The 24,748-nt window shown below is 55.1% G+C and overlaps 2 protein-coding genes across 2 annotated transcripts; one reads left to right on the top strand and one right to left on the bottom strand.

Moving 5' to 3' along the window:
• Nucleotides 1–593: 593 nt before the first annotated feature.
• Cygb (cytoglobin) lies at nucleotides 594–10,435 on the bottom strand. Its single transcript, XM_041635558.1, has 4 exons — nucleotides 10,089–10,435; nucleotides 4,746–4,977; nucleotides 4,251–4,414; nucleotides 594–1,977 (listed from the first exon to the last, which is right to left on the bottom strand). The coding sequence occupies exons 1-4, from the start codon at nucleotides 10,229–10,231 to the stop codon at nucleotides 1,944–1,946; spliced, it is 573 nt and encodes a 190-aa protein (XP_041491492.1). The 5' UTR covers nucleotides 10,232–10,435; the 3' UTR covers nucleotides 594–1,943.
• Nucleotides 10,436–13,036: 2,601 nt separating this feature from the next.
• Prcd (photoreceptor disc component) lies at nucleotides 13,037–20,766 on the top strand. Its single transcript, XM_041636141.1, has 4 exons — nucleotides 13,037–13,107; nucleotides 13,380–13,448; nucleotides 15,118–15,199; nucleotides 20,660–20,766. Exons 1-3 carry the CDS (start codon nucleotides 13,037–13,039, stop codon nucleotides 15,137–15,139), a joined length of 162 nt encoding a protein of 53 aa, XP_041492075.1. The 3' UTR covers nucleotides 15,140–15,199; nucleotides 20,660–20,766.
• Nucleotides 20,767–24,748: the final 3,982 nt, after the last annotated feature.

Genomic DNA, 24,748 nt, shown 5'->3' with positions numbered 1-24,748 from the left:
ATCCCATGTAAGTCTGCTGAGTGCCGGGGGTGACCGGAGTGTGTCACCAAGCCCACCTCTGAAATTGTACCCTTCGTTCCACACTGACCCTGCCCTTGGTAGATTTCCAGGACAAAATCCAAAAGGCACTGACTTTTTTATCCCCTAGTGGAGGTGCTGGAGATTAAGCCTAGAGCCTGGTGGATGAATGCCAGGCTGTTCTCTTTCACTGAACTGTGTGTCCCTAGCCTTCTTTATTTTTTATTGTGAGACAAGGTCTTAGTAAGGAGTTAGTTACCTATGCTGGCTTTAAACTTGTGATCCCCACCCCTGTGCTTCAATCTTCTGAGCAGCTGCGGCGGAACAGCTGTAAACCACCAGGTAGGTCCAGCTTCTCTGACTTTTTTAATAAGATAGACCCATCTCCTCCTTCATTTTCTGACTTCCTGCTTAGTGATCTGCAGTCCCGAAACCCAGAGCGACCCCAAGCAGCTAGGGCCAGCACAGGGGCGCTGTTTCCGATGAAAATGTTCTTATCTAGAAATGCTGACTGGGAAGAGCGAGGTGAAGGCAGGTCTCTGGGGTGGGAAAGAACAGAGGCCAGATTCAGGAAGAACGGAAGAACGGGCCTGTTTAATGGCACAGCTGGTTACAAACATCAGAAACTACAAAAAGACAGGCGGTTACAGGGAGGCTGCGTGAGGATGGGACAGGAGGGGATGCAGGCACGGCAGCCACAGCAGCAAGACATCCTCCAGGACAGAACACATGGACCAGGGAGTACACACGGGGTCCCCAGCAACGTTAAGGAAACTAGGTGGACAGGATGGCCTGGTGGCCTGGAGGAGGGCAGGAAAGGCCCTGGGTCTCCACTGAGGACAGAGTCCCTGGTCCTGTGGCCTGGTTGCTGTCTGAAGTGAGCAGGTGAGGCTCCTTCCTGAGGCTGTCCCTCACCCCTTCACACACACGTACACAGGATACAAACACTGGCTGCCGCCCCAGTGGGATCTTCTGAGGTCTTGGTGCTCACTATTCCCTGCCCTTCCTAGGGCAAGCCAGTCAGCCAAACCCTTGGGAAGGTGAGGGGAGCCAGATCTTATTTTTTTATTTTGTTTGAGACAGGGTCTGCTTGTGTAGCCCTGGCTAGCCTGCTCATCACCATGGAGACCGAGTAGAGACCACCTGACCTCGAACTTGCAATTGCAACGATGCTCTTGGCCTCCCAGGCTCCTGCTGGGGTTACAGGTGTGTGCCACTACACTGGGCAAACTAGATCTTTTCTTTCTTTCTTTTTTTGTAGATGGGCAGGAATGTAGAACACTGAGCTATGGGGGCAAGCTGAGGCACCCCAACTCCACTTCCTGGCCCCACCCTCTTGCGCTGTTTCTCCATGCTCCCTGGAGCGTTACCCAGGCACATGCTGGGGATCCCCCCTGGCCTCCCATAGCAGGGCAAGACTGAGGCTTCTGGGCCTGCAGCTACACATGATAGATATGTATTTATATATATATATTTATATATTTATATAGAGATCGTATATAGAATATATCTGTATATGTGGTAGACATGTGTGCGTGATACTCTAGATGCTGAGGTGAGCCTACATGCTGGTGGGCAGAACGCAGTGGGGCTAGTGCCTTTCTGAAGTGACTCACGGGCTTGTCCTGGCTTCCCACTGGCCGCTTGCTAGGTCCCTCTCTAACAGGAAGTAGAAAAGCTAAGACGGTGCACCCCCTGCTGGGGAGACAGGAGGGTCCCCCGCTGCTAGGTTCAGCATCAAGGTAGCTAGCCCCACCTCCCAGCAGCCTGGGGGGACCAGGGCCATGAGGAAGGCCTCCTTTCGGGAAGTTGAGTCAGGATTCCTCCAGCTTCCTTTGCGCCCAGAAATGGAAGGTCAAGGAGTGTCTTCAGAATTCAGCCTTCTGCCCAAAGTGCTGCCAGGGAGAGGGGGGCTGGGAGGGGTCCTATGGCCCCGAAGAGGGCAGCGTGGTCGGTGGGCTGTGGATGAGACAGATGAAGGGGACAGGTTACAGGGGTCAGTGGGGGAAGGCCGAAGGGGACACCTGGGGCACTAGAAGGGGGGACCGGGAATCATGAGATGGGACACTTTTGGCTGAGAGACCCAACACGGTTGCTCAATCCCCAATTATCTCCATCCTATGGTGCTACCTCAAGCTAGTCTGGTAGCCCAGGAGAGGAGAGACCTGGACCTGTCAGGGGGTGCAGGGGGTGTGGCCAGCGTCTGACCTGTTGATTACCAAACACCACACAGATGGGAACTCGTTTCTCTTCCTTTGGAAATAGGATGTGTGCTGCTTGTCTTAGCAGAGGGCTCCCTGGCTTCCGCGTAGTGTCTCTGCCCGTGAAACTCCTTTTAGCTCCCTGGCCCTCACATCCCCCTGCCCCAGCGCCCCTCCACCCACACAGAGCTACACACCCGGAGGCAGAGACAGTTCAATAAACAGTGGTGTCTGACTCAGTGTGTTTCCCTGATAAGAGAAGCTGGACTTCTACAAGTCAGCCCTAAAACTCCACTCCACCCTGTGAGGCAAGGGGAGGTTCTGGAATGGGTTGGGACCTACAGGCCCTGGCCCATGCCTAAGACCCCAGGAGACCAGAGATGGGGACAGAGGCTGTCAAGGGACACGAGGGGGCAATTCCACATTGTGACAGCTGGGGAAGCCCTGTATGGGTGCTCAGGCCCAGGTGAGGTAGCTAGCCCATGGGCTGTCTGGCCCCTGCATCACCCACTCCCACTCAGCCCACTAGGACCAAAGAGGGGCGAGATGATGTTTGAGGTTTGGCCAGTGCTGAGTCCCTGGGGTCCAGCTGGGGCAGGAGCAGGAAGACTCAAGCCATGTGTTTCTGATTCACTGGGGCTCCCTGGCCAGTTCTCCCTACCGTCCCTCTAGGCCCTGTAAAAAGCTCTTTTCTCCAAAAGCAGGAAGTCTTGTGTCATGGCTGTAAACAAACTCATCTTGGGCGGCAGAGCCTGCCTGGGGAGGAGAGTTGGGGGGGAGAGCAAACCCCTCCACTGCCTCCCCTCCCACAATCTCCTCCCTGGTCTCTCTCAGTGGCAGATGGAGGGAACCCCAGTTTTCCAAGCTTGGCCGATGCCCTTCTTTGCCAGGTAAACCTCTTTTCGCCTCTCATTTACTCTAGAGTCTGGGGCGGGCCAGGTCCAGCTGTACACATCTGGACTTGACCTGGCTACAACTAGCAATTCCTGAGAACTCCACTGTGCTCTCCTGGGGAGCTGCTGACGGTGGGGGAGGCACAACTTGACTGGTCGGTCTGTGGCAGGAAGGGCAACAGGCCTGGCCTCTCCCCACCCTTAGGGACCTCCTCTGCAGAGCCGGGTGGGGAGGCCCGTGAACAGGAGGTGGCACGGGGGCCTTGGAAGGGCCTGAGGAGACAGTGCCTTTTCCATGGGAAACTGCTGGGAATGTTTCTCCAGAACACGTGTCCCAAGCCGCTGGCTGACCCCTAGTTCCTGTTCCCGCCTCCGCGCCTCTCCTTCCTACTTCAGCTCTGGCTCTGTCCTTCCATTTGGCTCCCAGAGTCAGCTGCCTCCCGGGGGTCTGGGGGGTCTGAGTGTTCCCAGCCGCCACATCACCACATCGGAAGGCCAGCTCTCACTGTGCTCCCAGCCAGCGGGAGTCACTGAGTCTGTCCATCCGCCCTGTTGGAGCCTAGAAGTGGGTGCTGTCCTCTAGTCAGACTGGAAGTAAACATCTCCTCGTTTTGTCCATGTGAGTGACACCCATGGAGGTCCCTTGTGGGCCTGGGCATGTGTATGTGTCCTCATGACCCTCCTGGCTCCAGCTCTGTTGGTACAGAGAGTTGTATGGAAGCACCCTCGGGTGAGCATGAGATGAGGAACAGGCCTAAAGGATTGGTACAGAGGAAGGGGTGGGGCTGGCCCCATGCTGCTCTGAGTCTGAGGAGCCAGCGCCCCACCAGGAGACAGTCATAGCCTTGGGTGACCTGAGCCATCCCTGCTCCAGACGCGGAGAAGCACTGCTCAGACAAATCTACTTGGAGTTCTCAACCCTGTGCAGCCTAGAGCAGGGGCTGAGCAGAAGTGGGCCTGAAGTCAGAAGGACGCTGCCATGCAGGCCCTGTGTGGGGTGCCTGCCATTAACTGTATCAGACTCCCGCGTCTGCATGCCCCAGCAGTCAGTCCCTGGTCCCAGAAGAGATGGGAAGCCTAGGGGATGAGACAGGACATAGCAGGGAGACTGCCCAGCCCACCCTCACCCCCTCCTCACGTGGTGGTGTTGGGGACCTGCTGTACCCAGCCCACTTCCTTGTAGGCAGCGGTCACATGGCTGTAGATGAGACCACGCAGCTTGGCCCAGGCTTTCTGCGTCTCAGGAGGGAAGTCATTGGCAAACTCCTCGGCGATCACCTCCAGAATGACCCCAGAGAGAATCTGGGGGCAAAGGAGGGAAGGAGGAGTAAACGCCTGGGCACCCTGCCTCCCGCCGTCCCCAGGATCCCTGAGAGCCCACATTGGCCTGTGTGGCGGGCACAGACTAGCAGCCTGGTGGTTACCGAAGCCCATGTTCTCAAGACAAGGACTGCACTGGAGACGTCTTTCTCTCCTGCTGCCGTGCCTCGCCTGCCTCAGCCTCTCCAAGGGAGCAGGCTGGCAGCACCATAGCCATCTCTGCTATTCAGGAGCCCTCCCGGAGGCACAGGCTGTAGGGAGCTGTGGCCCAATGGCCTACAGGCTCTGGACAAGAGTAAATGCAAGGACATACCTTGAAGTACACAGGTTCCACCTTGTGCTTGAGGGCGTGGGCCTTGCCCACCAGGGCGAGCACAGAGGACACCTTCTCGGGGTCATGCAGGTTCTCCACGACAGTGTTGAGGGCCCCCATGACCCGGCAGGCATGCTTCCGCAGCTGGGGACTCCTCTCCATCTCCAAGGGGTCCTCCATGTGTCTAAACTGGCTGAAGTACTGCTTGGCTGACGGGAAGTTCACAAAGAACCTGGCAGGAGGAAGGGTGAGCGCTGAAGCAGGGGTGCGCGGGGGGGGGGGGGGCTGTTGGGCGTCTTCTAAATCCTGCTGGAATGGCCAAGATGGAGGCAGGGCTGGAGAAGCAGGCATGCTCCCACGCCAAGAATGGTTTTCACTCTCATACAGAGCTGTCCTTCCATCACAGGTTCTCCCTCTGGCCAGGTCCTGCCGGGACCACCTGCTGGACCTGTTTAGGCTGGCAGCCTCTTGTGCCAGGCCACCGTCTGCCTTGCTTCTTGAGTGCTCTCTGAGCCTACACCCCACTGAGGCCTGCTCTGGTCACTGAAAAAGATTCTTGGACAATTGTTTTAGGTTGGTTTTTGTTTCTTTGGCTGGTTGGTTTTTCGTTTTTGAGACACGGTTTCTCTGTGTAGCCCTGGCTGTCCTAGAACTCACTTTGTAGACCAGGCTGGCCTAGCACTGGAAGAGATCCTCCCGCCTCTGCCTCCTGAGTGCTGGGATTAAGGGAGTGTGCCACCACCGCCCAGCAATCGTTTTAGTTTTTAAATTAAAGACTCATCACACTGCCCGGGATGGCCCTGAACTCCTGGGCTCAAACAATCCTGCCTCAGCCCCCCAAGAATGAGCCACTGTAACCCCCTTCGCTTCTCCCTCGTCTTTTCTAAGACAAGCACGAGTCGAGCATCCTTGGTTGGTCTGGATCTCTGGGTAGGCCAGGGTGGCTTTGAAACTCGCAATGTTCCTGCCGCTTTTGCCTCCTGAGTGCTGGGGTTACAGGCATGCACTGCCATGCTCCCCACCCATACGCCCATACCCAGCTCCTTATGTAAGTTTCCTCTCAGTGCTGGGGACTGAATCCTGGGCCTGGTGCTTCCTAGGCATGCACCCATTATTTATCTTCTCTAAGTGTTGGGTTCCTCATCCATAAAATGGGCATCAGCATTCCTAGGCTGGGGAGCCAAGTGTAAAGGAAAGGGCTTGTAGTCCACAAGGGTTGACAAGGTGTCCACAGCGCGTATGGATTCACGTCATCCTTAGAAGAGAGAGGGCGGCGCCTTCCTTGTGAACAAAGTGAGGCCAGGGTGACCTAACTGTGCTGGCTCAGCCAGTGAAGAGCCCACGAGAGACACCCTTCCCCTCTCCCAGCTCAGCCGCTTTCTCCCTGATGCCCCGCAGCAAATGCTAATTTAAACAACTGACTTTGCCTTTGTGGTATGGTTTGTGATTATCTGTGAGATCTTGAACTCATGGACATAGCCTGTCTCTGCCTCTCAAATGATGGGATTGGAGGCATGGACCCCCCCCCCCCCCATCCCTCGAAGTAGAATTTGGGCTTTCCTGGCACTGGCCCTCTCCTGTTCCAGTTTATCCAATGGGTTTAGTCCCCCCCAGACTTCTTACATTACATCATTCTCATACTCAAAACCAGTCAGTGGCTCCCTAGTTTTACACCCAAGTCAGATGCCCCAGACTTCTTATGAACTGTGCTCATCTGCTTCCCCAGCGCCGTGTCTCCATGCTTCTGCCCAGAGTCCTCGATCCCAGTTCGACAACGGCATTTACCATTGGCTAGCCTTCCTTTCCGTGAAGTGGGATGCCTGACACATCCCTCATGCCAGACCTGCCCCTCTCCGGCCACCCAATGTGGCCTTCCTGCCACAGCTATTGGTGCCACCGGGTAGTTTTCTCTGCTACCCTTTGAGTCTGTCAGACCAGACCCCACACCGTAAGTGGAGGCGGGGTCTCACATGTGCTCTGATCCATCACCCCAGCCTATGGGCCTCCTAGCTGGGACTCAATGAGAGACTATTTCCTTAATGGTTCCTCAGAAAGTGTGTAAAGTGTCCTGACCTGTGTTGTTGGGTGTCACCACCCTCTGTTTGTCTGTCTGTCTGAGGCATCAGAGGAAGCTCACAGCTTGTGGCTCAGGCCTGAGAGTCTGACGTGAGGGAGATAGACACAGACCATCTGGCCAGCCAGCCCTTCTGGGGCTATAGTCACTTTTGGCAGGAAGGTTCTGACTGGGTGGCCAGGGCACTGTCCATGTGGGGAAGGCGAGGGACCTGCTTGGGTGCTGAGTGTGACCTTGGACAAACACTTTGTGACTCCCTCCTCCTGTCTTTATGAGTTTGAGAAAACTTCACAGTTGGCTTCTTCAGAGGTACTGGGTGTGGACCAAGGTGGCAGCGGGCCTGAAAACACACAGGATTTCTCTAGAAGCTTTTCATGAGGGACACATGAGGAAAGATGCCTCGGTGGCCAGGGTCATTGCGCAAGCCTGGCAACCAAGCTTGGTTCCCAGAATGTGTAAAACCCAAAAGGCAGGATGCCACGGCACACGGGTAACCCTAGCACTCCTAGGCAGTGAGACAGGGTCCCTTGGACACAACGCAGTGGCAGGAACAAGAGAGACACTCCCTCAACAAGGTGGAAGGAGAGAATTGGCTCTGGACAGCTGTCCTCTGATTTCCACACGACATACAAACATGCCCCCACCCCTACACACAATAATAAGCATCTCAGGCTTTTTGGTTTTCACAATTGCAAAAAAACTAAAAAACAAAAAATCAATTGGGGGGGTATGGCATGTTGCAATCTGCAAGGCTTCTCTTACAGTATTTAGTTGCAGCCTAGAAACTCTTTCCTCTCCCCAAGCAGGACATCCCAGGGGACACTCATTGAGCATTTACTATCCAAGCGCTGCTTTGCCCCTCAGCTTATGGATCAGGAACTAGCTGATCCCCAAGGCTGCCCAAGAGGCAGCAACAGAATGGACCAGACTTCAACGCTGCTGGCCAGGGACTGCAGGCCAGGGACCGCAGGCCAGGGATGGGTCCTGAGTGCAGGTCTCCTGCCTCAACACAGCATCACCCTGTGTGGCCCTGAGGGAGGATCTTCCTAGGGAGTAGGGGCCCTGAGCTCTGCTGTCATCCTGGCTTCCCCTCCAGCCTGTGTTTCCTCCCACCCCTCCCTGGCTGGCTTGAGCTGCCAGGGAGAAGCCTCAGCAGCCAGTCTTGGGGAGTTTCTCAGCTCCCAGAGGCATCTGGGCTTCCAAGAGCCTGAAATAGGCTTGTCTGTGTATGAGGGGGAAGGTGTCAGCGTTACAACCAGGAGGGAGGGTGGTGTTCCCTCCTCGGGTTCCTCTCTCACAAGGACTGGAAACATGGGGGTCTGCCTCAGACCCTAGGGCAGCTAGCAAGCTTCTCCTCTATTCCACCACCAGGAACTCCTTCCTAGTAGTAACCAGCCTCCTCCTTGCCTCATACCCTGCAGGCAGAGTGGGCGGTAGGGACAGAAATGGGGGAGGGGTGGTCAGAGGGCCTGGTCCCGTGGATGAACATTTGGGGCTTGTCAGAACATGAGTTTGTGAGCCAGATCTACCGATGGATCCCGTGAAGCTATGAGAAGCTAGGGGTCTTGGCCTTGCCCCCTGCTATTGGCCAGGCCTAGGGCAGGGAGCCCTAGAGCGGCATTTGGAGTCATGGTGAGTGGCTGGGGTTGTCCAGTGTTGCCCCAGGGTTGTCAGGCTGGCTTTGGCATGAGGCGAGGTGTGGTTGTTGGGAAGCTCGGCAAACCAGATCTGTTAGCCATCTCCGGTCTTCTCAGTAGTAAGTCTGTCAGCAAGTACCTTCCCCAACCAGGCCTGGTCCCTGGGTGTCAGGGGGTGAACCGAGGAAGAATGAACCCTGCTCTCAGATCCTATTCTGTGCCCTCTCTTCTCCCATTCCTGGGGGAGCCACTCACTGACACCCCCAGGTCCTACGGGCCTTGCCTTGTTTCCCCTCGGTGCCTACATGTGCTTTGTGGGCCTAGGGGTGCAACACAAGGCTGAGAGCAGCTCTCTGGGGATGCGGGCTGGCGCATCCGAGGCTCCAATCCCCGCTGGGAGCTTATGTGTGGGTGCCTACACTGCCAATCTGTCTGCGGCTTCGGGATCCCAGTGGCCCTCTTTGGTTCCCGCCAGCAGGGCAGTGAGCTCTGAAACAGCCACCCCTTCCTCTTCCTCAGGAACTCTCCCCCAGTTCCTCCAAAACTCTTCTGCTCTTTTCCTCCAAAATCTACTTCTTAGTTGGAATCCAGGCATTTCAGCGGGGAGCTGGGTAAGTCCCAGGCTTGCCGAGGCAGAGGCAGAAAGGGAGGAGAAGAGCCGGGGAAGGGGCCAGGACTGGAAAACAGACACCCGCCGCAGGGGTCCGTCTACCCCAGGAGTCACCCTGTCTTCATAAAAGGCTGCCCTGCTTAGGTTTGATAGTCTCCCCCTGCCAAGAGTGGGTGCCCCTGTTCTGCCTGTACCCCTGGGTCCAGCGTGTGTGGGAATAGTCCAGGTGTGATTTGTAACTCAGTGTCTAGCTTGTGGGGTTTGGGGATATTAATCGTGCAGGTGTGATACAGCATCACTTAGGGTGGGGGTCCTCAGGGATCCTGCAGACGGACATTATACTTCTGTATACCTATCTGGCTGGAGGGTCCAGAGTGGGGCCCTGTCTCCTGAAAGCCACCCCCTCAAAAAAAAAAAAAAACCCTAACAAACTCAGCCAGGATTGCATCCTAAAGCCTACTGGTTTCACTCACCTGTCTCACCTGCAGCTCGCACTGGCCTCACTTTTGGGGACTGGGAGGGGCAACTGGGCAGCTTGGCCTCTTGACCTCTAGTCCCCTGCTCACTGCTGCGCTCTTCCAAAGGGCCGACCTGGACAGGGCGTTCTGTATCCTCTTTAAACCCTTTCCTGGCTGAACCTCAGTTTCTCTGCCTGTCTCTAAAACGGGGAGTCGTCTCTGAAACGGGGAGTCTCTACCGTTCCCTTTGAGGGGCTGGTCAGATGGCCATACATCTCAGTTGGGTCGCTAGGGTCACTCATGAGGAAGACCGACTGGGATGGGTGAGTTCTGAGGCCAGAGGAACCAAGTGCCCTCCCGCGTCTAGTTCCTCGTGAGCCCAAAGCCCCGGGCCAGGAAGGAATCAGCTAGGGTTTCCATCGCCCCAGGGCGCCCCCACTACCGACCCGTTCCCAATCGCTGGGGAGGTGGCGCCGGAGCTCGCAGCGGGCCGAGCCCGCCTCTGCCCGCAGTCGTTGTCACCCTCCCTGTCCTGGGCCCCGCCAAGCCGGGAGCGACACCTACCTCACCAGGATGGCCACCCCCACGTCCTCGCAGTTGGCATACAGCCGGGCCCACGTAGCCTGCACCGCCTTCCTCTCCGCCTCGGACAGCTCCTCACTCCGCTCCCTGCGCTCTCTCTCCATGTCGCCGGGCACTTTCTCCATGAGCAGCTCCGAGCCCAGCGCGGCTTCGCTAGGCGGCGGGAGCGAGGAGTCAGAGCCGAGGCCGGTGAATGCGAGGCGGGCGGGAGGGCTCGGAGTAGAGCGCCGGAGGGAGGGAGCGAGCGTGTGTGTCTGTGCGCGTCGGGTGTGTGTGTGTGTGTGTGTGTGTGTGTGTGCGCGCGCGCGCGTGTGTGCAGGGTATATGTGCGGGGGGCGGGGGACTGCGAGCTGGGGGCGGGGATGTGGTCTGCTGGGGAAAAAAATGTTTAAAAAAATGAATCCGTTCCAAATCCCCAGTCCTGTGTCGCGGAGCCTATTCTGGCAAGGTGAAGACTGGGCGGGATGGGGGCGTCGCGGCTGGCGTCTGCCCGCCTGCCCACCCACCCGCCAGCAAGGCCACCGCGGTCCTCGCTGGGAGAGGTAGGTGTGGCCAATGTGCAGAAGGGGCTGGGAGGACCAGGGGCGTCACACGGAATGGGCAGCGCGGGCTGCGCCGGAGTGTGCCCCCGGTCTGGTGCAGGGCTGGGGGCGCAGGGATCGGACTCCCGATGCGCGGTGTCTGGACCTGTGCGTGTGCGTACCCTTCACGCGGTAGGGAACTGACTCAAAGTCAAACACATCCAGGCATTGCTTCCCGTCGCCTGCTGGAGAGGGCACGAACTTGCAGAAAAACCTGGGCTTCCCTTGTAGTCCCTGTAGTCCCGCTGCTCCTCAGCCTACGACTGGGCCCAAGGCACTATTTTCAGACCTGGGGACCCCAAGTTCTGGCAGTCTTCCTTCTCATCTATCATTCCTGCTGGTTCTCTGAACTTGAACGCAAGCCCAGTCTGGGGAACCAAGGGCCCGTACCCTCCTTTCTTCCTCACCAATGCCAAGCCCAAAACCAAGCAGGAAGGAAGTTCCAAGACACTGTCCTGAATTCTGGCCCTGGCCTTAGCGAGGCTTCGCGACAGTGGCAGTCAGGAGTGATAGATGGGCAGCCAGAACTCATAGGCGCAGGACAGTGGAGACATCTGTCACCGTCAAAGATTCAATTTGGAAACCATTAGGCAAATTCATCATCATAGACTGTTCGTGGAGGGGCGAGATTGGGACAGAGTGGAGGATTGCCCTGTCTTGAGGGACTCACAAACTTCGTCCTGCCAGAGGTGCTCAGGTCTGGGCATGAACCTTGTGGTGTCAACCCTGAGCCCACAAGGGTTGACACAGATGACTGAGGTGGCTCTGGTTCTCCCCAGGGCTCCCTGTTAGCCCTTACCCCGCTCAGGAGTAAGGAGGATAGGAGCCCTGCTGCCCAGAAGGTGGCTCTCTTCTTCAGCTTTGGTTCCTGCTGGTTTAAGGCCTTTAAAAGTTCTTGCTGGCTCCCAAAGCCTTGATGCTCTGAGTTCCATCCCCAAGACCCACATGGGAAGGAAATGACTCCTGCAAGTTATCCTCTGACCTCCGCATGCACCTACCTCTCTCCCTCCCCCACTTTCCCCCTCTCTCTCTCTCTGTCTTTGTCTCTCTCTCCCTCTCTCCACCTCTCTCTCTTGCACACACACAATAATAATAATAACAAAAATTTAAAAATCTAAAAGATAAAATCAGACTTTAAGGTTCGGGGTTCAGTCCTGACAGTCACCAAGTAGTATGTTTACAGGCCCCCCTGGAGCTCAGTGTTGGGGTGCCTGATGGGGCACCCAGGCAGGACGCATTACCTCCCATGGTTAGGAAACAAAGGTCTTAGAAGGGATGGAGGACGGTGTGCGTTCAGGTCCTGACATCACTCAGTCCCCGCCCTGCCCTGCTGACTCCCTTCTACTTCCTGAGACCCAAGCAGCTGCCCAGGAGGTCCTGGTGGGTGGGACGCGGAAAGAATACTTCTATTGATTTTCATCGTCTCCTCCCATCGCCATACCTAATAACCTAGGGATATATCGGTACAGCAGTCTTGCACATAATTGATAAGCCTATAATTTATATCTAAATTATATAAGATAGTTATATAAGATAGAATTTATAGTTCACATCTGTGAGTGCGCACCTCAACTCTGCCTCTCCCTGAAACGGAGTGTAACGAGCAAAGTTCAGAGGGCTGGCAGAGGGAGCAAGCGAGCCAGGTTCACAGGCAGGCTCTGCTCTCGCGGCCTGTCGGGCTCATCATCCATCCTGCTTCCCTTCTGCCGCACAGCCTGTCACTGAGGAGTCAGCAGCCAAGCAGAGCCGGCTGAGGGCCCAAACTTCTGTAGCACCTGCAGCTTCAGACACCTGCGCTTGCTCTCTTTATACTGGAGATTGAACTCAGGGCCTTGGGATGCAGGAAAGCCCTCTTTGAGATACTCCCGTTAGATTTCCAGGCTGGCCTCCAACTCCCTCTGACGCTCAGCCAGGCTTTGAACTTGAGATCCCGCGCCTTCCCAGTGGCTTACAGGTCCTTGTCACTGGGCCAGGCCCCAGATCCTCTTTGAAGCTCTCCTTGCTGCTTGCAAAGTCCCCAGTGCTCTGCAGTACAGAAGTAACTCACTTAACTTGATTGCACTGAAGCCCTGGCAGTATGGAATGCTCTGGGGAGAACCTTCTGGACAGGCACCTTGAAGGAGGTTGGTTTACTCTGCCTCTAGAGGGGAGATCTTGGGCCCGGTGAGTTTAATCTCCCTTCACCAGGTCAGTTCTGCTGACTCCACTAATCCATCCACTAATCCATCCCCAGGAACTTCAGGAAACACAGCGGGTGGCTTGGGAGAGGTGGCCAGGGCCTTTGTGGCCCCTCACCTGTGGCCTTCTTCTGGCAGAGTTGGTGTTCAGGGGGGATGGGGCAGCTGAGCCATGTGCACCACCCTCTTCCTGCTCAGCTTGGCCATGCTGTGGCGCCGCAGATTCACCAACCGGGTGGAACCGTGAGAGACTGATGGGGCTGCGCATTGGGGTTGCGGGTGGGAGGAACTTCCAGGGAGGGTACAGATAAGCCGAGGGGGAGCAGTGGCCGCCTGGATCCCTAGCTGGTCTGGGAGGGGATTTGAAGGACACCTTGAAAGGGTCACTCTCGGAGAAGGTGGTGCTGGGTGGGTGGGAGCAGGCAGCCTGTTAGTCCGGGGCTGCTAGACTGTGACCGGGGTGGGACAGAGGCTGGGTGCTGCCTACAGGTTCTCTGCCTGCTCTTCCCTTCCAGAGAGCCCAGCAGAGAGGACGGGGCGGTTGTGGGCAGCAGCTCGGACACAGACCTTCAGTCTTCGGGCAGGTGAAGAAGAGTCAGGGGTGGGGGGAGTGGTGCCAAGGAAACTATTGGTGTGTGTGGTGTGAGTGTGGTGTGTGGTGTGAGTGAGCGTGTGTGTGGTGTCTGTGAGAGTGTGTGTGGTGTGTGAGTGTGTGTGTGGTGTGTGTGTAGTGTGTGTGGTGTGTGTGTTCTAGCCCTCACCACAGTCACTCCCTGTGGGCAGGTTAAGTGGGAGAGGGAGTCCGTGCCCCCCTCTACTGGACCAAGGCTGTGTTGCTTTGCTTCTGCAATGATGAGAGTGTGGGACAGGTTCCCAGGGGAACCTTCTGTTGAAGGAGCAGGGAGCGGAGGGAGGAGGCAGGAGCCGCTGGGGGCTGATTTGCTCTCTTGTCCTTGGCCCTCCCTCCTCCTCCTTTCTCTGCCACCAACCGGGCTCAGCTGCTCAGTTGCCTGAACCTCCAGCAGGATTCGCTGTCCAGTCCCCAATAGAAGGCACAGGAGGAGCATGACATCACCAGCACTGAGTGCCATTGGCTGGGTAGCCCCTGCGGGCAGGACACTGTCTCCAGTGGCCAGAAAGTTAACTCTTCCCTAGGTTGAAGCCATGTGGCCTTTGTGGGGTGGGGGGCAAAGTGGTGTATTTTTCTAGACTTTTCCTTCACTGACTTATCAAAGTCTTTTGGATAATGAGGGGCCTCTACGCCCCTCGAAACACTGAAAATGTAGAGCAGTGTTTATTTAGTGCCTGTGTGTCAGACATGTGCCTGCCCATGGGCTCCCCAGCAGGGCAGCCATCTTGAAATCATCTCTCATCCTTAGAGAAAAAAAGGGGGGGGGCAAAAAATACCTCAGGAGCTTTGGGATTCAGGGCCCACTGGAAGGAGGGTGTCCTTACCAACTTGTTCTCAGTCAGTGTGGAAGGGTAAATATATACTGTGACCCCTAAAGCTGGCCTTGTTGACAGTGCAAGGTTGCTGGAAGCACAGTGGAACTTAACTGCTAGAAGTATTCCTGGGGTGCTATGCTCTTGGGGTGCTACTCCTGAGATACATAGCCAATGGGTGCTTTGTGCTTCCCTAGACCTTCCTTTCTCTTTTCTTCCTTTCTTTTCTTTTCTTTTCTTTTCTTTTCTTTTCTTTTTTTCCTTTTCTTTTCCATTAGATTGTTTTGAGACGGGGTCTTACTATGTTGCCCTAAAACTTGTCATGTAGACCAGGCTCGCTTCAAACTCTCGGAGATCCGCCTGCCTCTGTCTCCTAAGTGCTGAGACTAAAAGCATGTGTTACCACCCCTAGCTCCCAAACTTTTCCTGCACAGTAATTCTCAATAACCTTAGGCTTAGGCTTAGTAGGACGTGGCTGTTTATAATCACTCAGTAATGGCTAAGGAGATTTGAATGGGGGACTATCTGATTCCAAGTAGCTGTCTAGCCTATAAAAAATGGGCCTAGACCCCCTGAACGGAGAGAAGAGACCAAATCTAGGAACCATCTAGCCAAGCCTAGTCTGGTTACCTCTTAATTCCTTGGCATCCAGTTACCTGGAAACAGTGTCTGTCAATGAGGAACCAGTTGCTGATGGAGGCTGCCACAGGACTGGCTGGGGAGGCTCAGGGGAAAGCAGGAGGGAGAGGAGAGCCCTAAACATGACAAGTTCATCTCCATCTTCTGACTCCAGTGCTTCCCTCTGTGCAGGGAGAAAGAACCTGTGAGGTAGGCCCTCGCTGCTTCTTCAGGCTGCTCAGCTCTGGGGACTGTGACCCACCAGCCCGGACAGGTAAAGGCAGGAGCCCTGGAGGGCAGAGGGCAGGGCCATGGGGGGCACGGGAGGCAGTCTGTAGCTCTCATGGTCACTGCTGGAGGTTGAGTGAGGACTGCTTTGACTTGTGCTGGCTGTTTATGCTTCAGGCCACAGGGCAAGGGCCGGTTTGAAGAGTATGGTCCTGACCATGCTTTCTAGGCTTGAGGGTGAGGTGTTGGCTGAGCTACATCCTAAGGAACCGTGCTGCAGATCTTTAAGGGAGAGGTAGTGGCCTGGGGCTGGGACGGGCCACCCTGAAATACACATCCCACCTCTGGGCAGGTGGACGAGCTGTGGGCTGTTCTGGCTTTCCCTTCTAGCTGGGAGTCCTGATTCACCCCCTATCCCAGGAGGATGTTGTAGGGCCGGAGGCAGCGTCTGGAGGGATAACAGGAGAAGCAGTCAAGGAGAAGGTAGGCTTGTCCCTGCAACCTCCAGGTCTGCTCCTAGACAGAACGTGATTATAGGGCTCGCAAGCAAGGCCGGCGCTGGCAGGAAGAACAGGGATGCTTGTGCTCCTGAGTTCCTGGTTGGAGGAACTGCCAAGCTGGACAAGGCAGAGAGAGGGACTTTCTAGGCTCCCCCAGGCTAATGGCAGGGAACCCCAGCATCCCAGAGTTGGGTGCAAGCAGAGAGAAAGAAGCCTTGCAAAACAAGGGAAGGATAAAGAATAGCCTGGGCTTAGTCATCAAGGGCTCCCTGATTCATTCTCTAATCTGATCCTGACATAACCCACAGGCAGCCGTCCTGATATCTATGGTACACGCACAAGAAGACACAGGGAGAAGCCCATTGCCACAACGCTATTAGGTGGGGGATTCAAGCGCACGACCTTCTTGACTTTGCAGCCGCTTGGCAAAGGGGGTTCTATTGGCCTGGCCATCTGTCAACTCAGGAGCTGTTCTGCTAAACCCCTGGAGTCGCTGGCTGGGCCGTGACACTTTGCAGCAGATACTCATTCCTGTGGCATCTGCCTCTTTTCAGTCCCTAGAACTCACCCTGTCATTGGCTGCTCTCCTGAAATTATCCGTAAAACAGGCCAGCTGGGTCTGTGGCATGTCTGCCTGAAGCTGGCCTGGAGCAAACACCAGCTTGTGTGCTGAATGTGCTCTGTGTCTGCGTGTGTGCGCGCGCGTGCATGCATGTGTGCGCTCCGAATGGACAGTGGCATGTGGGAAGGGGAAAGCGTGGCACCTGTTTTTGTCACTCTGACTGCTCAGTAACTCAGTGGCAACCACAACCTCCCTTGCCCCCTGCTGCTCTGCCATTTCTCTCCTTACCGTCCTGTCCGGTCCAGAGCAGAGATAAAAGCCCATTTCCGCTCCTGCTCCCAGAACCAGGCTCACCCTGCGGGCAGCTACTCCCAACTGTCTGGGAGTCATTCATCTTCAAAAGACACCCCCCATGCTGCATCTCTCTTCCCCGCAGTTCCCCGCTGCCAGCCCAGCAGTTATGCCTCCGTCTGCGCAGCCTCTGCCCCTGACTTTCGGGTGGCGGAAGACAGTCCCCTAGACAGCAGGATCCCCGAGCTGCTTCACTTCAGTGGAGGGAGGAAAGGGGTGAGAGATGCCACACCTGAGGGACCCACCATTGTGGGGCGCTACCTACTGGGAGAGGCTGCTGGTACAGCAGGGAGCTTGGCGTGGGTATGGATACAGGGAATACTGCGGGAACTGGCTCTCCAGAGGGCACAGAGGTGTGTGTGGGGTCACACTAGGGGAAAGAACCTGCTGGAGTGTCCACCCCATCCATGGCCAACTGTCTCAGCTCCTGTCAAGCCATTTTTCTCCCGGGAGGCGTGAGTCATCCTAGCGACAGGGCTGATGGCCAGAGGGCACTGTTCCTGGGGACCGGGCTGTGTTCTCTGACCCCAGCTTTGCCTTCATTCTCTAATCGAGTCACCATGTTCCTGTCACTTCATCCTTGTTTCTGGTCTCTGCCATTTCCGAGTTGCCTGCCTCCTTCCAACGATCCAAGAAATTGCCAGGCCAAGGTCATAGAGCAGTACCAGGGCTGGCTCCCAGCCCAGACCCACTTCCAGCAGGACAGCACCTCTTTGCGGCGCTGCTCTGGGAACCTTCTCTGGCGACTGGCTCCAGATGAAGGGCAAGGATGGGATGGGAGGGGAGGGGGCTTGTTGGCAGCGGGGGATGTGACTCCCTGGGCCCTGGCAGCTGGGGAGCCATGTGGGTTGGGAGGGAGGGGCCCTCTCCCCCAGGGAGCAGGCTGGCTTTGGTGGGAGCAGACTGTGTTTACACCTTCCCCGCACACCCTGCCCACGCTCGGCTTCTTCCCAGGGCCTCTCCCACCCTGGGTTCTCTGTGCAATCTGCACATTTGTAGCTCCTGCAGCACAAAGTCCCTCCCTCAGTCTGGAACTCCTCTGTGGAAGGCTCTCACTGCCCAGGTGCCCTCCCCCATCCAGGGCTTCTCCACAGGAGCCGCCCACTGCCCAGGTGCCCTCCTTCAGCTATAACTCCTCCATGGGAGGTGCCCACTGCCCACGTGCCCTCCCTCATCCGCAGCTTCTCCATAGGAGACGCCCACTGCCCAGGTGCCCTCCCTCATCCGCAGCTTCTCCACAGGAGACGCCCACTGCCCAGGTGCCCTCCCTCATCTGTAACTCCTCCACAGGAGCATCCACTGCCCAGGTGCCCTCCCTCGTCCATAACTCCTCCACAGGAGCATCCACTGCCCAGGTGCCCTTCCTCAACCCAGAACTTCCTCCACAGGAGATGCCCACTTCACAGGTGCCCTCCATGAGCCCATTAACTCCCATCACTCAGGTCAAGGGAGTGTCTTTAAAGTATGGGGGGGGGGTGTCAATTAATTCCTGACCATGACACTACTCACAGAGGCTCACTCCTTCCCTTTCCCATTTCCTTAGCAATAGCTGCTGTTTGGAAATAGGAACAGGAATATTCATGTGTGTGGTAGAAACCTAAGGACAACGGAGGAAAGAGCTGAGATCAAGAAATAAGTAGCTAGCCGGGCGATGGTGGCACAGGCCTTTAATCCCAGCACTCGGGAGGCAGAGGCAGGCGGATCTCTGTGAGTTCGAGCCCAGCCTGGTCTACAGAGCTAGTTCCAGGACAGGCTCCAAAGCCACAGAGAAACCCTGTCTCGAAAAACCAAAAAAAAAAAAAAAAAAAAAAAAAAAAAAAAAAAAAAGAAAAGAAAGAAAGAAGTAGCTGCTGGCGTGGGGTGCTGTCTATTGGTTTGGGGTGCTGGCTGCTGAGGTGTGGTGCTGGCTGCTTGTATGGGGTGCCGGTTGCTGGTCTGGGGTGCCGGTTGCTGGTATGGGGTGCTGGCCGCTGGGGTGGGGTGCTATCCGTTGGTTTGGGGTGCTGGCTACTGGCCACTGGGGTGGGGTGCCGTTTGCTGGTATGAGGTGCTGGCTGCTGGGGTGGGGTGCTGGCCACTGGGGTGGGGTGCTGGTTGCTGGTATGGGGTGCTGGCTGCTGGGGTGGGGTGCTGCCTCTGATGGGATAACAACAGGAACCTAAGAGCAAAGGGGCTAGAACCAGTGACTCCGCCACCACCTCCTTTCTCTGTGCCCTTGAATAGGCTGCGGCTGGCTCTGGGCTTCCGTTTTCTCTTCCATAAGACAGAGTTAGTTGCTGTGAGGGTGAGGTGGGCACTGCTTAACACTAGCGAGTGTCACTGGTCTGAGAGTCTGTGATGGAAATTCCTGTTCAGCTGTTGCAGCTCTTCCCCTCCTCACCCGATGGTCCTCCCTTTCCTCTCTCCCCATACACCACAGCCGGGTGATGGACAAACGAGAAGAGGCAGAGGACAGATGGGGGGACGGGTGAGAACACCCATCAAGGGCCTCTGTGTGCGGGAGGCTGTGACAGGCTTTGCTTTCCAAACCATTCTCCGCTGAGGATAGGAGCCCATAACCCTGTTACCTTCCCGCCCTTGTCTGAATGCTAATCTCTCAGCTGGAGAGAGCCTGAGTGACAGGGGAAAGGCGCTCTGAGCTATGGGGTGGCCAAGGGCAGCAGCCTGAGCAGGGAGGGCTGTCTGCTGTCTGCTGCTTCTGGGGCCGCCAGTCCCTCCTGGACATGACCAGGGAAGGAATGAGGTGTGGGGGGAGCTTCAGCAGCTGCTGCTGTCCTGCGCCACCCTAAAGTGCAGGTGAGACCTTGGGGAGTTCCCACCCATCCCAGATGTGCGCAAATGCATAGACTGTGTCTGCACACAGAGCATGGTGGAAGTGCTGGCCAGTACCAGACCGGGTGACACCCAGGACCCACTTTGAGGCAGGCGAGAGGTGAAGAGGGCTCTTCACTTTCCTGGCTCCCTGGGCAGCCAGTGCTCTTCGCAGGGGTTGTGCTGTTAGGGAGAAGTTGAGCCCTTGCGCTGGAGGGAAGGGTTGCTTCTTTGTGAGCCGGGAAATGAGGAGAAGGGCAGAGCGGCTTTGCTGCAGCTTACACTGAACGAATGCTAATGGCACTAACGATGCTATTAATAATGGCTAATGTGGATCAAACCCTTATTATACGCTGGGCACCGGGCACGGTCTCGTTGACGAGGGAGGAACTGCTGTTAGCCTCATTTACCCAATAAGGAAAGGGAAGTTCACAGAATTTGTTCAAGGTCACAGCTGGCAGTGAAGCCAGGACCCGTGTCTGGGAATCTGATGCCAAAGCAGATGGTAGGGAGGTCTTGGATCTGGAGATGAGGGCAGTGAAGAAACTCAGGGAGTGACCTGCCGCCAAGGTCACAAGGCCTGGAGCCGTGGCCCTGCCTGTCATGTCTGTCTCTGCTGGCAGGGCAGGGTTGCGAGGGTTTTCTGTTGAGAATGAGGGATGAGAAACAGGATGCTGTTTTCTCTTCAGGCGCATGTCAATCAAAGGCAGGCCAGACCCTGGGATCTGAGAGGCTGGTCCTTGCCCCTTGCTTGCCAGGTAAGGAGAGCAAGGAGAGCCATGGGTGCCACTGAAGCGGGAAGTGGTGGCTCCTGGCGGGGATGACAGACAGCAAGGCCTTCACTTACAGTTGCTGTCACTTGCCACTCTGTTGCCTCCTTCAACTGGGGCCAGGACCCTGGGGAGAGGGCGACAGCCAGAAGCCCAGCTGCAGAAAGGGAGGAGTGAGGAAGGCAGCAGCTTTGGTGTGTGTGTGTGTGTGTGTGTGTGTGTGTGCAAGACCTGGAGTACAGGTGCTGCAGGGATCCGTGGACCTGCATCAGGACCACAGACCCTGCAGAATGGATTGAATGACAGACTCTGAGCATATGAGCCGGTCAAAGGGCCAGTCTCTTTTCTATGTCAACACACATATACACACACACACACACACACATACACGCATGCACGCTTGCACACATGCATGCACGCTGACAGACACCCAGTCGCATGCACAGGCAAAAGCCACGTGAATTAAGCACTAAAGAAGTTGGCACGTACTCATCCGACTGTTTATTTACAAGCAAGCAATGGGAGGCCACGACGCATGAATAGCGGAGGCCCTGGGAGCGATGCAGCCTTATTAGCTGCCTTCCCTGCTCTGCTGCTCAGGACCACGGGAAGATCCTGGCGAGGAAGTCTAGTTCTGCTGGTCCAGCTCTGCCGACTCAGATGACCTTTTGTTCTCTAGACCTCAGTTTCCCCACACAGTAAACATGTTCATTCTGCATGGCCTGGTGCTGAGATATGAAGACCTGATGATCGCCTGGCAAGAAAAGTGAAGGGACGTGGCAGATGCTTTCCAGGGCCCCATGGACTATCCCCAGCAAGACAGCCTGTGATGGACTGTGTCTGGAGGTGCTGACAAAGATGTGCCTACGTGGTGAACATCTGTGTAGTGTCCATGTGCCAGGATACAGAGACAGACTTGGGGCACCTGTCAAATCCAACCAGAAACAACAAATGTAGGAAACAGACACGATGGTGGGTGGGCACACAAGGCAGCGGCCCCAGGACTGTTTCAGCCTCTTGTCTGGTGCTCAGGGAAGGGAAACCAGAAGGTGAAGAGACAGCGGGATCCGTGGCGGCACACAGAAACAGAAGCAGCAGTGACAACTCAACAGGACGCAGAAAACACAGGAGAAAAACCGACTGCGCTTGAACGGGCGTGAACTGACACACAGGTGAAGCCTGGGCGGGAACACGGGTCAAACAGGCGACTGAGGACAAATGGCTGGGGTGCAGCTCCGCAGTGGGGTGATGGCCCAGAGTGGACAAAGCCTTGGGTTAGGGTCTCAGCACCACATACAACTAACAAACAAACTCCCCAAACTGGGCGCCGTGGTGCACTTGGGAGGCAGAGACAGGTGGATTCCTGTGAGTCTGAGACCAGCCTGGTCTACAGAGTGAGCTTCGGGCCAGTCAGGGCTAAACAGTGAGACAAATGTCTGTCTCAAAAACAAACGAAAATCTGAGACTCGTGTCTGGAATAGATTTGGCTCTGAGGTGATTGTATCTGGAATAGATTTGGCTCTGAGGTGAAGAGCACATGCTTCTCTGTAGAAGACCGGGGTTTGGTCCCAGCACCCTCGTGGTGGTTCACAATACTCTGGAACACCAGTTGCATGGGATCTGATGCCCTCTTCTGCACTTGGAGGTTCTCACACATGTGTGATGCACACATATGAAAGAGAGAAATTGATTTTAAAACTAGAACGAAGGGGGGCTGGAGAGATGGCTCAGCAGTTAAGAGCATTGCCTGCTCTTCCAAAGGTCCTGAGTTCAATTCCCAGCAACCACATGGTGGCTCACAACCATCTGTAATGAGGTCTGGTGCCCTCTTCTGGCCTTCAGGCATACACGCTGAAAGAATATTGTATACATAATAAATAAATAAATAAATATTTTAAAAAAAAAAAACTAGAACGAAGGACTTTTACAGCCCAGGGGCTAGAGAGCTGGCTCAGAAGTTCCGGGCAGCTCTTCCAGGAGAGCAGTTCGATTCCCAGCACCGACGTGGGAGCGCGCAACTGCCTGTACCTCCTCTGCTGGCCTCTGGACACTGAACTAACGTGCACACCCCCACCCCCACATACACAAGGAAAAATAGAATAGTTCTTAAAAGAATTTTTACAAAAAAACAAAACCAAACAGCACGTGGGAGGCAGAGGCAAGCAGATCTCTAAGCTCGGGGCCAGGACGGTTAGGGCTACACAGAGAAACTCTGTCTCAAAAAGCCAAAACCCAAACCAAACCAAAACTTCTACAACTGGTTCAAATTTTAAAAGTCAGGAGGTTTTAATAACCACTCTACGAAAAACATATGCACATGGCCAATAAGATCAAAAGCATCAGCATGGCAAGATGCCACTATGTAGCTATCACAAAGTGAGCATGTGAGTGTCTGGAATCCCACAATGGGACCACTTGGGAAATCAGTGCAGTAGTGTCTTAGAAAGTACTTGGAGAACAAAGTGCTGACAGCGGCTTTGCTAATGATAGTTCCATACTGAAAATAACCCAGATCTATCAACAGTTATCAGTGGGGAAGCTGAGGTAGGTCTGAATGGTGGACTAACACTCGAAACCAAGAAGGAAGTGGGGTGTTTATATAAGAAGCAACACAGGAAAATGAAGAGAGCAAACACGGGGAGGACCTAGTTGGTGATCACAGTTATGAAATGCTAGGACGAGACGGAATGCAGAGTGATGGCTGACCTGGCCAGGGCTAGGTAGGGAAACCGACTGTAAGGACAAAAGGCACGAGGGGGCCCAGGGTGGCAGATGTGTCTTGAATCTTGACTTGGATTATGCTTATATGCATGTGTTTGCATTCTGAATCTAACAGTGCATTCTGAATATATTTTATACCTCAGGAAAGGTGGCTTACAGAGTAAAATAAAAACAAGAATGAACTAAACACAAATCATTATTTGCTCATAGTCCAGCAAGAAAGCAGGCCATAAGCAAATGGGGCACACACTTCTGATCCCAGACACCAGAGGGGCTAATTACAAGCTCAAGGCCAGACTGTTGTCTTACATGGCTGAGCCCTGGGTCCAATGCCCAGTACTGGAAGGGAGATGCAGAGGAAGAAAATGAGGATAAAAATGGAATGGGGTGGGGAGGTGGCTCAGCAGCTAAGAGGGTTCCCAGCGCCCATATCAGGCGGCTCACTACCGTCTGCAACTCCAGTTCCAGGCAATCTGACCCTCTACGGCCTCCGTAGGCATCTGCACACACGGTACGGGCAAACTCAAGCAGGCACACACACATGCACATAAACAAATATTAAATAGTGGAGTTGTGAATGTGACAAGAAACAAATATAAGCATCCAAAGTTCCCATCTGTGGCGCACTTCGTGCTTTGGAAACACAGTCTTAAAACAATCCTGTGAGAGTCAAGTGATCACCCCTCTCCCTCGTAAAGATGGGGCTATGAGACAGTACAGTGGTGTGTGCCTTTGATCCCAGCACCCGGGAGGCGGAGGCAGGCACATCTCTGGGTTCGAGGCCAGCCTGGACTACAGAGCAAGTTCCAGGACTAGCAGAGCTAAGTAGTAAGATCCTGTCTTGGAAAACAAAACAAAAGAGACAAGGATAGAGATAAGTGGAGTAATCTGCCCTAAGTAATTCAAGCTCGGCTCAGTTGAGCTGGGGTTTTCCTCCAGGCTGGTCTGATAGCAGAGCACATGCTAAACCACCTGCCACAGAACAGATGTCACAAGGAAAACCTGGAGCCTGACTCAGCATGGCAGCCAGGAGTGCGCAGAGCAGAGTAGCGGAGAGGATGAGGGGAAGGGAAGTCAAATCAGAGGGAACCGGCACCACCGCAAGCAAAGCTTACGCAACATGGAGAAGGCAGGATTTCCGGCAATGGGGAGACACGTCCAGGAAAGAGCAGATGAGGTCCAGACAATATTGCATATTCTCTAGATTTGTTTATTTTTAAAGGTCTGTTCCTGAGCAGCAGTTTTATTAGCGGAAACAGCTTTGCAGATAAGGAGGGTGAAGGCGTGGCTGAACTGTGTGAGTTTCCTTGTTTGTTTGTTGAAATAGAATCTTACTGTGTAGCTCTGGATAGCCTCAAACTCACAGAGATCCACCTGCCTCTGCCTCCTGAGGGCTGGGATTAAGTGTGTGCCACCACACCCAGCTTCTCCCTGGGGATTCTTTATAAAGACGTTGAAAATGTCACTATCAAACCCCAGCTGGAAATGACTTAAACCATGCTGCTTGCTTCTTATAGCTCACACTCTGTATTGCACTGAAACCTTTAAGGTGTATCCTACACACGGAAATAGTAGTTTCTAAGCCATAGAGAGAAGAAAGCCCAGGCTTCAGGACTGGCTAGCTCAGCAGCTTGCCAGCGGCCTCCAGGACTCCTTTCTTCCTTCCAATCCGTCTTCAGAGGCATTTGGCTCTCGCTTTGAAGGAAGCCACACAGATTCCAGACGGCTGCTGCGGCCAGCCCAAGCATCGCGTCTCTACGATGTCCCAGAGCCAGAAGAGAGGCTGTTGCTTTTAAAGGAGAATCCCCCAAACTTGGCTGGAATGGTATTGTAGACAAGATGGAGGAAGACCAGCTTCCAGGCCGGCCACCAACATGCCT

Source organism: Microtus oregoni, unplaced genomic scaffold (assembly GCF_018167655.1).
Source record: "Microtus oregoni isolate MIOR12 unplaced genomic scaffold, Mior012 000048F_ref0000485, whole genome shotgun sequence".
Lineage (NCBI taxonomy): Eukaryota > Metazoa > Chordata > Mammalia > Rodentia > Cricetidae > Microtus > Microtus oregoni.
This window is presented reverse-complemented; position numbering and strand designations above follow the sequence as displayed.